The following is a 16986-nucleotide window of genomic DNA, read 5'->3' on the forward strand; positions in this document are numbered from 1 at the left end:
TGTTCCCTTTTCTCCACACCCTCTCCAGCATTTATCGTTTCTAGATTTTTTGATGATGGCCATTCTGACCAGTGTGAGATGATATCTCATTGTAGTTTTGATTTGCATTTCTCTAATAATTAATGAGTTGAGCATTCTTTCATGTGTTTGTTGGCAATCTGTATATCGTCCTTGGAGAAATGTCTGTTTAGGTCTTCTGCCCATTTTTGGATTGGGTTGTTAGTTTTTTTGATACTGAGCTGCATGAGCAGCTTGTAAATTTTGGAGATTAATCCTTTGTCAGTTGCTTCATTTGCAAATATTTTATTCCATTCTGAAGGTTGTCTTTTGGTCTTGTATATGGTTTCCTTTGCTGTGCAAAAGCTTTTAAGTTTCATTAGGTCCCATTTGTTTATTTTTGTTTTTACTTCCATTTCTCTAGGAGGTGGGATAGGGATTGCATTGAACCTGTAGATTGCTTTGGGTAGTATAGTCATTTTCACAATATTGATTCTTCCAATCCAGGAGCATGGTATATCTCTCCATCTATTTGTATCATCTTTAATTTCTTTCATCAGTGTCTTATAATTTTCTGCATATAGGTCTTTTGTCTCCTTAGGTTGGTTTATTCCTAGATATTTTATTCTTTTTGTTGCAGTGGTAAATGGGAGTGTTTTCTTAATTTCACTCTCAGATTTTTCATCATTAGTGTATAATAATGCCAGAGATTTCTGTGCATTAATTTTGTATCCTGCTACTTTACCAATTCATTGATTAGCTCTAGTAGTTATCTGGTAGCATCCTTAGGATTCTCTGTTTATAGTATCATGTCATCTGCAAGCAGTGACAGCTTTACTTCTTCCTTTCTGATTTGGATTCCTTTTATTTCTTTTTCTTCTCTGATTGCTTTGGCTAGAACTTCCAAAACTATGTTGAATAAGAGTGGTGAGAGTGCGCAACCTTGTCTTGTTCCTGATCTTAGTGGAAATGGTTTCAATTTTTCACCATTGAGAACGATGCTGGCTGTGGGTTTGTCATATATGGCCTGTGATAAGTGAAAAAAGTATCTCGTTTAATTATATATAATAATATTTTTCTTAAGGGGAAATATCAGAATGTAATGATAAAGATGGAAAAAAATATGGTTTTCTGGTATAAGTCTTTACAGAGGCATGGCTGGCTGTTTGAAATAGAGCCTTTGTGTTTAAAAAGTAAAAAAATATTGTTTTGAATTTGTGATTGTGTATAAAGAAGCACTTAATCCCTCCCCCCAATTCATTTTAGTTAACTCCGTTTTCATTTCACTCAAGCTGTAACACAGGGAAAAAAGTATTCTTTGCTTTTCAATGTCTAGAATCAGATTTTTTAAAGTCTAAGACCTTGGGAAACATCCACAAACTTGACAAAATGCAGCTTGTTTAATAAAATATGGAACCAAGATACCATATTATATTATGATTTAGAGGAATGGAGAAATAAGAATACATTTTAGTAGTTTGGAAAAGTGGCAAGTAATGGATTATTATTAGAATTCAAATATTGTACTCAAGAGTGTAGCATTTGCAGTGTTAAATTTATTTAAGTATTTTGTACGTGTATCAGTGATTTTTGGTTAGTACTGGCATGATCTATATGATAAGTTAACTGAAACAAATATGAATATGGTATTAAAAGGACCTGATCATAAACTACGCAGCTAAGTTTGTAAATAGTTCCCTCTGACATAAATTTCACTTTTTTTTTTTTTTTTTTTTGGGCGGTACGTGGGCCTCTCACTGTTGTGGCCTCTCTGGTTGCGGAGCACAGGCTCTGGACGCGCAGGCTCAGCAGCCATGGCTCACGGGCCCAGCCGCTCCGCGGCATGTGGGATCTTCCTGGACCGGGGCCGAACCCTTGTCCCCTGCATTGGCAGGCAGCCTCTCAACCACAGCGCCACCAGGGAAGCCCTGTTGGAAGATTTTTAATAACAGTTTCAATTTCAGTGCTTGTGATTGGTCTGTTCATATTTTCTGTTTCTTCCTGGTTCAGTCTCGGAAGGTTGTACATTTCTAAGAATGTGTCCATTTCTTCCAGGTTGTCCATTTTATTGCCGCATAGTTGCTTGTAGTAATCTCTCATGATCCTTTGTATTTCTGTAGTGTTGGTTGTTACACCTACTGATTCTTATTTGTCAGATTGGCCTAACTAAATGCCTTTTTATTCCTTCATACTGTTTTGCTTCTTAAATGTGTTAAGCTCCTTAACATACATAACCTATCAACTTCAATGAAAACTTCAGTCCAAATGGATCTCTTTTCTCTAAGCTCCGATTGTATTTATGTCTGTACCAAAAAATTTATCATTAGTCTTTGTTGCTTAATACTTGTATAAGGCTTCTCCTTTCAGTAAGACTGTACTTGGTGGCAGGGAGTATAAAAGTGTACTGGATTATCCAAAAAATTTACTGGCTTGGTTTGTATTGTGTTCTTTTATGTGTAAAATAATTTCTTACAGTTTGGGTTTTTTTTTTAATATATATATTATTGGGACAAGGCAAACATAAAAATTCTCTATTTTAATTCATCCTATAGGAAACCCTTTTTCAAGGAGAAATGAAGAAGAAAACTCTATATACTCTAAATGTGGGAGATCAGGACTATGAAGATATGGAAGGTAACTTAATTTTTATAAAGCTTGTGTGTTGAAAGCAAAAGTTAGTGTTTCCATACTGTTTGTTAACAAGGAGTTTTTTGTATTTACATATTTTTGTTGTTCTTAAACTCTGAAATAAGCTGCCTAAATAAGAAGTGCACACCTTTTTTTTCCCTCTTCTCATGTCTTATTTTCGATCAGTCAGTTTTTAGTTCATTGAGCTCTGCTCTTTTTCTTCTTAAGTTTTGCTCCCTACTGGTTTAGGAATGACATTTTTCTGTTTGTTTTTATTGTTACTGTCCTTGGTTTTTTCTCTATTCCCTTCTTCCTGAAAAAAATCTCAAGTTCCTTTAGTGAAAGTCTGTTGATGGTAAACTTAAGTTTTTGTATTTATTTTACCCTTTTCAAAACTATTGAAAGATACAATTCATATACAAACCCATGCTGGGACCACTTTAGCCCCATTTGAGGGTCTTGGCTTAAAACTGGAATCTCCTAGGATCAGTTTCCCTACCTGGATTGGTCCTAAGGGTTAGTCTCCAGATCTGAACACTAGTATGGACATGTGTTTCCAGGGCGATGTCAGCTTTTCCATTTGCTTGGCATGTTCTGGTCACATTTCAGCTGACCATTTCTGTATTTTTGTTTTGTTTTATGTTGAATCTTGGAGTTTCTTTTACTTTTGAGCGAGCACTGCTTACTTCTTGTGTGTTGGTTACATTGCTGGTAGGTGTTTAAATTAGTACAAACCCTAAGGGGTATAATTTGGCAGTATCTATTCATAATACAAATGTATGTACACGTTGGTCTAACAATTCCATTTTTAAGAATTTATCCTGTAGGTACACTGTTTAAAATGGGAAATGAAAAGTTTTTCATTGCAGCATTGTTTGTAATAGCCCAAGGTTGAAAACAGGTGAATGTCCCATCCATATGTTGAAACAACAAAAAACACAGACTGCTGTGTATAGTGTTCTAGCATTTGTGTGAAGAAGGAGGTTTGAAAGAGTATATAGTAGGATTTGCTTGTCTGTGCATTCTGTCTTGTCTCTGGAAGAACACAAAACAAACAACAGTTGTTACTTGTTGCATTGGGTGGAACTAGATAGATGGGAGTAGATTTGCTTGGGAGATTTGTCACTGTAACCTTTTTTTTACTTTTAAATATTTGAACTATGTGATTATTACCTATTTTAAAATTAATTCATGAAAAATTCTTTTCACTCCTCCCTTAAGTTATAAATCAGTAAATGTTGGGGGTGTTGTGCTCAAGGAGTTTGTTTCTTATAGTGTATCTAAGATCTAATTACTTTGTAGAAGGAGGGCCTTTTAGAGTATCTAGTCCATCGTACTACCACAAACATAAGTCATTTGGTCTGGAGAAATTGAAAGCATATGTCGTTGCTTTATAGGTGAAGAAAACAAAGATAATACTGCTACCACTGGTCTGTTGTACAGTGAAGCTGATAGATGTCCAATATGTCTCAGTTGCCTGTTAGAGAAGGAAATTGGTTTTCCAGAAAGCTGTAATCATGTCTTCTGCTTGACCTGTATTCTTAAATGGTCAGAGGTGAGTCTAAGTATTAAATGTTATTGTATTTTAGTTCCCTAGCATGATTTCATTCCACCTAGTCTAAAGACTTGATACTGCCTTTCATAAATTATTTCACAGTAATGTGTTTTCCTCCACTTAGGACAAACATCTCTGTATTGCTCAAATTTTGTTAGTATATTCCCTTCTAAATTTTTTATATTCAACTTTTTATTCTGTTATGATTAAAAAATTTTAAATGCATACCATTAAAAAAACTTATGGGAATAACGGATTAAGTATTTTTTTCTGGTAGAAATGCAGTAATTCATCTTCAGTATACTTGACCCTCTTGTGATTATATCTATTTACTACTAATAATAACACCTTCTCTCTGCTTTGTGTTTTATATTTTTCAGAGAATTTTTACATAGATTATTAAATTTCTTCCTTATATCAGCCTGTGGGATAACCAGAACAGATATAACAGTGTCTTTCCATTTTACAGATGTGGAAACTTGGATTTTGTGTTCTATAACTTGGCCAAGGTCTCATAGCTTAAGAGACAGAAATAAATTTACAGCTGCATTTTTTAGTTCCTGTGTTTCATTTATTTTGAACTAATTTCAAAGTTAGAGATATTATTGAGGTTTTTCATAGTTAATGAATAAGAAACAGGAAAATTTGGGACTTTTAATGTATTATGTTGATTCAGTTTGGGCCAAGTAGATCACGGTACTGTATATTGAATATTCATTATGAGCCCCATTGTTAGAAATTGTGAAATAAAAATTTATCATACTGCTCATGCTATATTTTCTGAGTTAGTAATTTGTCAGTGTGTAAAAATTAGTAAAGGAGATAAATCTTAAAAATGTTTTTAACATTAGCTGCATTCAAATTCTTTGTTGTCCTTATGCACATTGGAATTAATTGTCTGTTACATAACTGGAGTTTTCAAAGTTCTGTGTCTTACTTATATTTCATTAATAGTATGAAAAAGAGAATATAACTGTGTACTGACTCTATGGCCAAGTTCTGGGAGGGGGAAGAAAAAGATTTGTTATACCAATTGAGTTCATAATAGTATACTTGGAAACAGTACTAATTAGCTAAAAGTCTAAACTGGTTTTTGGCAAGAAAGGACTAAGGATAGGTGAAAATGTATTCTGGGAAAAAATATTTTGAGTTTAATTTAATTATTTAATATAATTGTAAATCTCTGTGTTTGCAGGAACATTGACTAATGAAATAAGAATGCATATTTTTCTCTGCCACCCAACTAATGATTTCATCTGTGTTGAATTTAGTGCACCGTGGTTTGCTTTGTGATTAGATATCTTAAAAATAGAGGAGATTTTGCTTCCAATAGAGAATTACTGGATGGCTAGAAGGCTTCAATTCAGTGCTTTTTGTGAGATTGCATTCAGTGACCACATAATTGGGAGGTTCAACAACCATGATTTGAGTATGTGTTTTTCTCTGAGGATTAGAATGTGTAAAATAGGCTTGATTCGTCGTCCTTCATTACACTACATGCATCTTTGATACAACCATTAGCTTTATCATGGTGTACAGGTTCAGGTTTCTCTAGGGTAAGTATCTAGAAGTGATTGTAGACTATGTACATATTCAACTCCACTAGATAGTGCTAAACTTGTCTATGTTTTTAACTATTGTTGAATATTTTTAAGTTAAAAATACTTGATAACATACATAGTATTGCAGTCAGCACTTTTCTTGCATGTAATATTTTTCTTCTCTTGTGTTACTCCTTTGGAAATAAACATTTTGTTGAAGACAAATTGCTTCTAAAAGAAAATACTTATCGGCTGTACTACCATAAATTGTGATGGGCAGTGGGGGAGTTGAGGTATTTAAACAAAACTAGTTAACCTTGAAAGCACAGAATAAACAGAATATTCTGAATTATTTCATTGTCCCTAGTGGGGATAGCAGACATCAGTTAAATAAACCATTAAGTTGAGCAGTAACAAGAGCACAATCTACTAATAAAATGTTCATTATAAATAATAAATGATTACTGGTTAACAAAATCACTTAGGCTTTGAACTAAATTTTCAGTTTGAATCTTTTATTGGTATGATAAAAATTAGATATGTTTTGAAGTGTATAAGTGCTTTGACAAATAGAAGCAGATTTCATATTCACTAGTGTTTTTATTCATGGCCATGAGTTATTAAGATCTCTCTTCTCATTTTCCTCAACCTCCTTCTGTTTTGAAAAAGAGGCATGTAGTTTACTTTGGATTTTCAGAATTAGGAATGAGCGTCTGTATTCAGACTCTGCTAACTGGCCTGGCCTTGTGCTAAGGCTTTCTTTTATAGTCTTTCATTTAAATTACTATGTTAATGTTTATTTGAAATTCAAGGCAGCGATCCTGAACTCTTGTTTCTGAATACTTCAAGAGCCTGAAATTAAAATAATTTTTAAAAATTGATCCATAGTTTTAAATTTTACTAATGTTCACTTTTAGTAGGGAGTTAGAAATCAAAAGTGAAATTTACAGAGGTTGGAAATCTACAGAATAAAAAGAAAGTACAGAATGTATTCAGGATCAACTTCCTAGTCTTATGTGTCTTTCAGAAATTCTGCTGAGCTGAGATTTATTCTCAAGGTTTATTAAAATTTGATTCAGGATAGGTATCAAGAACCAAGAAGAAGGACTCATTTATTTACTTTCACCTTAATATTTTAGGCATTGAAGAAATTCTCCATAAGAAACAAGTAAAGTTAAAGTATATAATAGTCTAGTATATTTATTTTGGACACATTCCTGAAATTTCTCATGTTCTTAAAATATCTATATCCAGAGTCACAATCAGTTTCAATCTCTTCAAGTTCTAAAATTTTGGTTCTTTGGTTATTTAAAACAAAAGACATGTAAAGACTAATTAAGTAACTGAATTTAGTCTCTAGATATTTCATAGAATCTACTTACCTAGGGCAGAAAGATTCAGAATAATAGAAGCTGGTGGTCTTCATGGCCCATAGCCTAATTGCCTCCCATTAGGGACACTAGAACAAATTGAAATTAAACATGTCCATTCTGTGTTTAGTTTCAAGAAATTCACAGATGGTAAGCCTGTTGGTTTATAAAATAAAAATGATGATGTAGAAATAAAATATTGATCTAAACAAAGACACAGTAATTGACACTTAGGAAAGTTGAAGTTCTTGTTAATTGAAAGCATCAGTATTAGAACTGAGAATCTGGAACTAAAGAAGGCCTTTAACCTGATGAAATATGTATAGAACCAATACACTAAAGTTTATCAGCCACTTAGTAGAAAGTTAATTATTTTATCCATACTGTGAGCAAAAATACAGTCTAAACATATTGAGGGCATTTAGTTTACACATCAGTTTAATCTTGATTGCCTGAGTTTGCACATTTTAAAGTAGATAATTAGAAAGGTGAAGGCTAGGAAAGTTTGACACATGGCCATAGCATTGACAACCAATCATAAACTATGATCCTCAATAGACAATAGGGTAACCTACACACACACACACACACACACACAGAAAATAAGATTTATGATTTGGCAGGTTGCCAAGAAGTGGTTACAGTTTTGACCCTTAAAAGGGTTAAAGTTTGAGGACTTGGAAACATTTCATGTTTGAAGTAGTTAAGAGTTTTTACTCTATTTAAAAGAACATGCAATATATGTGATTAGGAGGTTTTTGATAGTCACTGGGATTCTTTTCTCTTTTAAGTAATGTAAATATTTCCCTTATTTTTAAAGTAATTTTTTTAATGTGATTAACTTTCCTACTATAAGCAAATTACCCTCCCTCAACTTATTTCTCTCAGTCCTCCATTTTATATCAAATGCTGACAGCTTCAGTTTGAGAAAGTAAGGTTAATGAAATCAAAATTGCACAGTTGGCAAAGGTATGTTTTCTCTCATGAGACTAGAAATGAAGAGAGTCTTACTGTGGTGATGTACGGTTCTTGAAGAAGTCAGACAACAGTGTTCAATGCAGACAGGTGAGGAGTATGTTTTTGGATTAATAGTACATACCAAAAAAATCAAAATGTGACTCGTTGACTTATATCTTGACTATTAATATGTTTTATATACAGATGTTCCCTTATGCAGTGAGTAGAAATTTATACATCATTTTAGCGATTAGATTATTGTTTGGTAACATAATTCAGCAAAGTTTTATTGCCTGGATTTTCCCAACAGTTTTTCCTAAGATTTAAATTTTTTCTTTATTCCTGAACTAAACCAAACCTCTCTGTTATGTACCTCTCTGTGAACAATAATGTAAGCATATCTGTGGAGCACTACTGTTAGTCCTTATCTTTATAGTCTATAAAGCGTTGTCAAATACATTAATTCATTTAATTATTACAACTTGTGCGATAGGTGATTCAGAGCTGTCTATCTTCATCCTTAAAGTAGATTAGAGAGGTTGCTAAAGTAGATTAGAGAGGTTGCTAGTTCTGACTCCTCCAGAACTTGAATTTGTGACTAATTATTCCAAATTCCTAGTTGTTTTCACTCTGTATTAATCCTTTGGTAAAACCTTTGGTAGAGCAAAGAATATTTTTATATTGCAAATGCTCATTACCTAAGGCATATATGTAATAGGTTTTCATTTAATATTCTATTTTTATCAGTAGGGTAAATTAATGTGTATTTCTGTATAGTCTAATTTTAAATGTCAGAATTTGTAAAGTGATTTATACAGATAGTTTATGGGATTTTCTGTTTTTATGCTAGAAAACGAAAGTCTTAACTATTAAATGTCAAAAGAAAAGAAAGGTTAAAAGTAATTCTACCCAAGTGTTGTAATATATTTTTAAGAATACGAAAGAGTTCCTTTTGAGTAGTTGGATAAAAAGTTTTCTTGCTGTTAATTTTATTACTGACAGCCGTTTGCCCTGTAGGGATACATTCCTGAAAGCTGTCTTGAAAGAACTGGTTAAATGTGATAGTGTACATGTAGGCCGACTACAGGTGAGCACTTCTTTAGAGGTGCAGACTAGGTATCTTGGGACCATCAAGAAGAAATGATAGGTCCTAGTGAATGGCTTTAAAATAAGCAGCAACCTCTAATGGTATGCATTCCTAAATCATCTTATTTGATTTTGAACTGCAGTTTTATATAATGTGCTCTATTTATTAGTAAGAGAGATAAATGTTCTAGAGATAGATTCCCATGAACAGACAAACCTACCTAAAACATAGGTACTGAGATTTAGTCTTTAAGCACTTACCTTTAACACTTGCTTCTCTCTCTCTAGGAGGGGCTATCGGTAGGCAGCCTTTGTGATTGAGGATAGAGCAGCAGCAGGAAGCAAGAAATGTTAGAAATCAAGAATCCTGAATTCCCAAATAAGGAAGGTTTCCTGTTCTTACATTTAAATATGGGTTTATCTGAGCTGGGAATTTACAACGCTTCAGAATACTAGGGTATGTTTTACTGAAATCATTAGGAAGATTATTTTTTTCTATCGAAATTGCCTCCTTAACTGATATAACCTCCGTACAGAGCATTCACAATAAAATGAATGCTCTGTTTTTTAATACACATTACATTGTAAAGTAGTGATCAAATTCTGTTAATTTTGTAGCTGTATCACAAAGTTGAATGATTATATTGGATTACTTTGACTATGAAACTAATTAAATTAGATACTTGAAAAATTATTGAAATAAAAGTCATTGTCAATTTAAATAGGTGAATAATTTAAGGATATTTTTGTTGTATATAAGAACTTAAAATGGTGAATAACCAAAGGGTATTTATTTTTGTTGTATACAAGGAAAATAAAATTTGGGATAATTTTCTTTAAAACTAAAAATATATTTTAAAGAAGAATTAAGTGTATTAGCTAAAATTTTTCAACCTTAGTTTTAAATGTGAATTTTTTAAACCACACACTTAAAAACTAAATTAGTTATTTTAGTGACACAAACTCGGAAACTAAGATTAAAATATTTTTGAGATTTTCTGAATGGATATCTGCTGGATTATAAGGATGAAGATTCCTTAGGAATGCTTTAAAATTAGGCCCAATGCAAACCATTTTTTAAAACCCTTTTTTTTTTTTAAACTTTCCTATGAAAGCCTTTTGATCATCATGTGATATATAATTTTATGCTTTAGTACCTATTGACGATGGTGTCTTTGAACTTTGGCTAATATGCTGATGTAAAGTAGCCTTATATTTTTCTTACATTATACATTAACAAAAAATGAAAGATCCACTTAGTTTTTAAAAATCTGTTTTGATTTCTTTTTCATTAAGTTCTTTAGTCACTATTAATTTATTGAGGTTTGCTGTGAAGACTTAACTCAGGATAACTGAATTCCTTTTCTGTTTCCCCTTTGAAATGCTTTGCTAAACTGTTTTAAGGTCAGAAATGGATATCATCATTTCTCAGTAGCCATAGCAGAGATATTTTGTCTACTATAGGTAGCTTGTTTTCTGACCTGTGCTTTTTTTTTAATCTGAGGAGGATAACCTGCTTTTAAGAAATTTTTCTGACAGTAAGCCTGAGCCAAAGAAAATCTATTAACTTATTTTCTAGTGTTGACTAGATTATTTTTAGGAAATGTAAGTATATACAGATTATCATAATAGATAGCAGTAGTTTTCTGACTACTATTTTTTGTTTCTGTTTTCTTTCTTTTTGTTTTTGAAATAGCAGTGGAACCCTTTCTCCACATGAAACCTTAGACAAATCCATGACAATTATAGTTAAGGAAAAAAGAACAAAACCAAAATCTTACTCAGAACCCTAGTACCTGTAACATCAAAATGGAACAGCTCAGGTTAAAACTCTTGTCAGTTTGAACATGGTAAAGGGAAGAGTGCCATTTAACTGATGTCAACAGAGGAAATTTAATAAAGAAGAAAATGGGATTGTGTAATTTCAGAGTTTTAGAAAGGTTCAATGCATCTGATGGCGCAACCACTGCGCCACCAGGGAAGCCCCCGAAAGTTTCCACTTTAAAGTATTCTTTTGAATTATAAATGTGTTAATATAACCTCTAGTCTAAGAAATTTCATGCAGTAAATGGTAATATAAACAACAATCACATAGTTATGATGTTGAGTTCTTTGAACTAGAATTGCTATTTGTAATGCATTATTAAAAAGCTGTGGGCTTCCCTGGTGGCGCAGTGGTTGAGAGTCCGCCTGTCGATGCGGGAGACACGGGTTCGTGCCCTGGTCCGGGAGGATCCCACGTGCAGCGGAGCGGCTGGGCCCGTGAGCCATGGCCGCTGAGCCTGCGTGTCCGGAACCTGTGCTCCGCAACGGGAGAGGCCACAGCAGTGAGAGGCCCGCGTACCGCAATAAATAAATAAATAAATAAAAGCTGTGGACAGCTTTGTTGCTACTTGTAGCAAAGCTTTTTAAGGACAAATTTTCTGTAGGGAAAGTACTAGCATCCTAAATTCATAGTACTTGGAAGTAAGCTGAGCTGTGTTCTACCAGTCTGAATTGGTTTAATATAGTCAGGAAAGTCAAATTTCCTAATTCAGACATGGTGTAAAGCATTTTATCAAGCCCTACCTACTTAAGAAAAGAAAAATCACTTTTTAGCAGAGTAGTAAAAAGTAACTCTGTTTATATTTTGGCTGCTTCCAAGGTGACTCACAAGCTTTGTGAAAACGTATTATATGATCGAGGGCCACACACATTCTGTTGTACTTGTGCTTGTGTAAGCACATCTTGATATGTGCCAAAGTCCAGAAAAGCAAATATCACATTTTTCCACTCAGGAATATAGAATAATTTATCAAAACTTCATTATTATCTTATCTTTTAGACTATTGCTATTAAATTGCTGGAATCCTGTTTTACTTTTATAACCATAGGTATTAAAATATCGCCTTTCAGTATTTTCTTCTTAGGCTACAGAATCTTCCCTTTTACCCTAGTAGACAACATACTTTATCCTAAATTATTTAAATAATATAAGCCTATTCCTGTACAAACATTTAATAGTATTATCAGAGAAACTCAATTATAGTTGATGCATGTTAATTTTGAAAGTACAGGAAATATATTTATGTCAAGATAAAGATGATTTAGAATTACAGAGTGAACAAAGGACAATTTTTCTTAATTTGTAAAGAAAGCCTACAATTCAGTTTGAAAAAGATCAGAAACCTAATAAAAAAAGTTAGGCAAAAGGCATGAATAGACAGTTTAAAGAAAAGGAACTTTGAAGAGCCCTTAAACATGGAAATATTTTCAACCTTACTCATATAAAAGGAAATGTAAATTAAAACTATATGACATACCATGCTGTTAAGAATGGGACAGCTCTGAAATAGTAATATGAGCCAATTTAAAATACGTAATTAAGAGAAAAACAAGATTCAGTTCAGCATATGAATTATATTTTATATTTAAAAGATACACGTTATGCATAAACATTGGGTATCTCCAAAAGGATACATAAGAAACTACTTCCGGAGAGGGCATCTACATGGCTGAGGGAGCAGCGGAGGAATCCTTTCTTTTCTTCATATCTACAATTTTTTTATTGCTGGTACAATTGCCTATTCAAAATTATTTTGGGGGAAAATACTGTCATAGCATATTAAAATCTCTAAGGGACCTGTCCAAGGCATTCCTTTTACAGCTTATTTAGAGTTACTCAAGTGCTTTGGATCAGAGAGCTAGTGATTTCAGCCCAGCTTTCCTTTCATTATAGCTGTAGTACTCAACTGTGCAGCAAGTCTTAATAGGTATTATCTTGATAACAAACATCTTATCTCTCTGTTCATCGTGTATTCCACTTATTTAGCATACAGTAGGTGCTCAGTAAATGTTTGAATGAATTTTTAAAATTATGGTATTTATTACCTTGTGGAGTGGTACAGGTGGAAAGTATTTCATCTTTATCTTTGAAAGAAGAAAAAATTATTTTTCTGTTGTTTCCTCTTCTGGTGAAAAACTTAACCATAAATGCGTTTGTTATAGTTTAATTTTGATCTGTTTTAAAAAGACATTCGTAAAGTTATAATTCGTTCATCATTTTTCAGACACTGGCTTCATGTCCTATTGACCGGAAACCTTTTCAGGCGGTGTTTAAATTCAGTGCATTGGAAGGTTGTGTTAAGGTAAGGTTTAGATTTTATTTTGTAAAACAAACTCTTTAAACTTAATTGAGATGATTTTGCTTAATTTCCAGTTTGAGTATATTTGTGAATTGTTCGACTTTAAGTTTAATGTGTTTAATTTCCATTGAAAAAATGTTTGAATGGAATATTAGATTCAAAGACAAACCACCACAAAAACTTAAGTCCAGAGTACCTGAAAATTATGTTTTCATGAAAAACATATAATGTTGAGAAGATTAAACAAATAAAATTAAATATAAAAGGGTGTCTTTGTTCTTAAATTTGGGTGCTTGAAGGAAACTGAGTTTAATTGGAGAAGAATAAGGGGGTTTGTGAAGATCTGGAGAGGGCCTTCTCACGGTTTCAGGGTTGTCATGGGCAGATGACTTCTTTTGTTACGTACAATTTTATTGTAATGCTTAATCCTAATCACATTCTTGAGATTCACATACCATGCTGATGTTACTTATGATTATGAACCATGATTATGATTTGTATTCACATTTATTTTTGGCTTACAAATAAAAGAAGAAAGAAATAGGAACATATTCCTGAGTTAATGAATAAAAAGTGAAAAGAGGAAAAGCGAGTAAGTAGTAATTTACGTAAAGTGAAATGTGTAAGAAAGATTTCTTGAGGTTCTCATTAGTCAGGAATGGTATACGGTTAAAAATGAGAATACTCAATATATACATATATGATGCCATTGATGGGAAAAACAAACTTCCCAAGTAGCACCAACACTTTGGTTGCTATCTTTGTGATTAGGAAGGGGCATGTAAGCAACATAAAACTATTTAAGCATTAGATGTTCTCAGTGTAGGTGTTTATAATTTGTTTTGATATATTTTTTCCAGCTAAGTCTCAGTGACATAAGGTACAAATGAGATTGCAATTTAAATAAAATGACATATTTAAAAGATACTGCATGTTGTAATTGTGTTAACTCTGGACATCTATGCAAATTAGTATATATCTTGGAGAAAAGATAAAACATTATATATCTGTGTGATAGTATAATCAAAATTAAAGCAACACTTCTCTGAAAGACATGTTCTGTTTTTCCAGACTATATATATTATGTTGCTGAAGATTCTTTAGCGTGAACTAGCTTCCAAAGATATTCTTCTGTAAAATTTTGTTCTGTTGCTTCATGTGAATTTTGTTCTGTTGCTTGGAATAAAAATTTATCTTTTACTTAATAGGGTTTGAGTGTTACTTAAATTGCAAATTTGGGGGAGTGTTAATCTAATTTTGTCAAACTTAAAAGGTATTTCTTATCATGTGTGATATTATCCATATATTCTTTTTTTTGTTTGAATTTTATTTTATTTTTTTATACAGCAGCTTCATGTTAGTCATCCATTTTATGCACATCAGTGTATACCTGTCAATCCCAATCTCCCAATTCATCACACCACACCACACCCCACCTCCCACCCACGCCCTCCCCGCTGCTTTCCCCCCTTGGTGTCCATACATTTGTTCTCTGCATCTGTGTCTCAATTTCTGTATTGCAAACAGGTACATCTGTACCATTTTTCTAGGTTCCACATGTATGAGTTAATACACGGTATTTGTTTTTCTCTTTCTGACTTACTTCACTCTGTATGACAGTCTCTAGATGCACCCACGTCTCTACAAATGACCCAGTTTCGTTCCTTTTTATGGCTGAGTAATATTCCATTTTATATATGTACCACATCTTCTTTATCCATTCGTCTGTTGATGGGCATTTAGGTTGCTTCCATGACGTGGCTATTGTAAATAGTGCTGCAGTGAACATTGGAGTGCATGTGTCTTTCTGAATTATGGTTTTCTCTGGGTATATGCCCAGTAGTGGGATTGCTGGGTCATATCGTAATTCTGTGTGTGATATTATCCATATATTCTTAATATCTTCCTTTGCCCTTTTACTTCTTTTGAATCTTTACTATCCTTTTCCCTTTACAATTAAACTCGAATGGGTCATATATAGTTGCTTATATTTTCAACCACTTGTTGGACATCTCCATCTAGAATACCAAAGGAATCTAAATATTAACAAACCCCAAACTCATCTCATTCCCTGCCCCATCCCCCAACCCTAGTTGTATGGTACCATAATCCCAGTCACCCAGATCAAAAACATCTGGGAGTTTTCCATTTTTTCGCTTTGTCTTGTTTTTGCCTGTTCCTTCTGCACAAGGTCTTAAATTTGTTCCCACTTCATTACCTCTTTGTAGGCCCTCTTGCTGTCATCTAGACCTGTTCTACCAATAGAAATATACTACAAACCACTCTATAATATAAAATTTTTAGTAGCCACATTGAAAGACCAAAAGGAAACAGTTAAATTGAATTTTTATATTTTATTTAATCCAACATGTCTAGTGTATTATTTCAACATGTAATATTTTAGAAGAATTATTATTGAAGGATTTTATCTTTTGTTGTTGTTTTCATTGAAATCCGGTGTATATTTTACACTTACAAGTACATCTCAATTTAAACCAGCCACATTTCACATGCTTAATAGTATGTGGCTAGTGACTATTGTCTCATACAGTATAGATCTACACTGTTATAAGAACTTTTTTCTAGTTTCCTGGCTTTTATAGTTTCTCCTTAACTGGTTCATTCTCCATATCACTACCAGAGAATAAATTTGATCATCTCATTCACATGCTTTTAGAACTCTATCTTCTGATTCCTATAGAATTATTTTCTTATTCAGGGCCCTTTACAATCTGGTCCTAATACATTGTATCAGCTTCATATCCTGCTAATTTTTTCTTCCCCATCTGCATTGGCTTCTCACTGTTTCTTATAACTGTGTTCCCTCCATTTAGAATATTTTTTTCCTTATACAGATTCCTACTCATTCTTGAAGACTGACTCATAAATCATCTACTTATTAAAGTCTTCTCTGATATCCTCAAAGTCAGTTCTACATGTATACAAAGATCTGTGTTTATATTTGTTATGAGCACTTAATCTATTTACATGCCTCTCTCTTACTGTTATGTTTCCCCAGAGCTTAGCACACATACTAAGTTTATAGTTTATCATGCTTGAATTAATAAGTATATGTATTTGGGCTGCACGTTCATTCAGACAGTTTTGTTTCTTTAATTTTTTGTCCTTTCAAGGGAAATGTGTAGGTTATCATTTGTGATGCCAGATTATCAGTCTATTAAATAGGTGATTTTGCTTTTTCTCACAGGTTCACATAAAAAGACAGTTGAGAGAAACAAATGACAAGAAAAATGAAAGCTCTTTTAAGAAACAGCTGTCCTGTCAAGAAAATTCTAAAAGCTGTATGAGGTTAGTGATGAACTTCAGAAGTGGAATCCAACTGTGTAGAATCAGAAGATAGCTAGTAAAAAAAAAAAAAATAAGTACTTAAAAAAATGAGGTTTTTTTGTATTTAATTTGAGGTGAGGTTTAAATGTATTTAATTACTTCTTTTAAAGCACACCCTTGATAAGGATGGACCAGCTGAAATCTGAGAATATAATTTATTTGACCTCTATCTTTGATGAATTAGTTTTTTTTAGTATTTTCCTAATTTTAGATCAATATTTTTGTACAATAAAAGTTACAACAGTGTAAAATTTTCTGAATGCTTACGCATTTTTGTACATATCACAAACCAATATGGATAAGCATTGGTGCACAGCCCACATTTTGAGTAACTGCTCATGTATGGACAGAAAGTAGAAAGTAACTAAAGATATAGTACA

The 16986-nt window shown here is 32.9% G+C and overlaps 1 protein-coding gene across 5 annotated transcripts in view; it reads left to right on the forward strand.

The window, feature by feature from the left end:
- The window catches only part of SCAF11 (SR-related CTD associated factor 11), a 66959-nt gene that overhangs the window by 22281 nt on the left and 27692 nt on the right, over positions 1 to 16986 (forward strand). For 4 of the 5 annotated variants that reach the window (XM_024122827.3, XM_055085660.1, XM_024122824.3 and 1 more), the window contains 4 exons: positions 2550 to 2631; positions 4023 to 4180; positions 13184 to 13261; positions 16467 to 16567. In XM_024122827.3, the coding sequence (XP_023978595.1) occupies positions 2571 to 2631; positions 4023 to 4180; positions 13184 to 13261; positions 16467 to 16567 (398 nt within the window). In that variant the 5' untranslated portion in view covers positions 2550 to 2570. Of the gene's footprint in view, positions 1 to 2549; positions 2632 to 4022; positions 4181 to 9576; positions 9592 to 13183; positions 13262 to 16466; positions 16568 to 16986 lie in introns of those variants that run through there. The other variant, XM_007130696.4, reaches the window with a different exon arrangement.

The sequence above is a fragment of the Physeter macrocephalus genome, chromosome 6 (assembly GCF_002837175.3).
Source record: "Physeter macrocephalus isolate SW-GA chromosome 6, ASM283717v5, whole genome shotgun sequence".
Lineage (NCBI taxonomy): Eukaryota > Metazoa > Chordata > Mammalia > Artiodactyla > Physeteridae > Physeter > Physeter macrocephalus.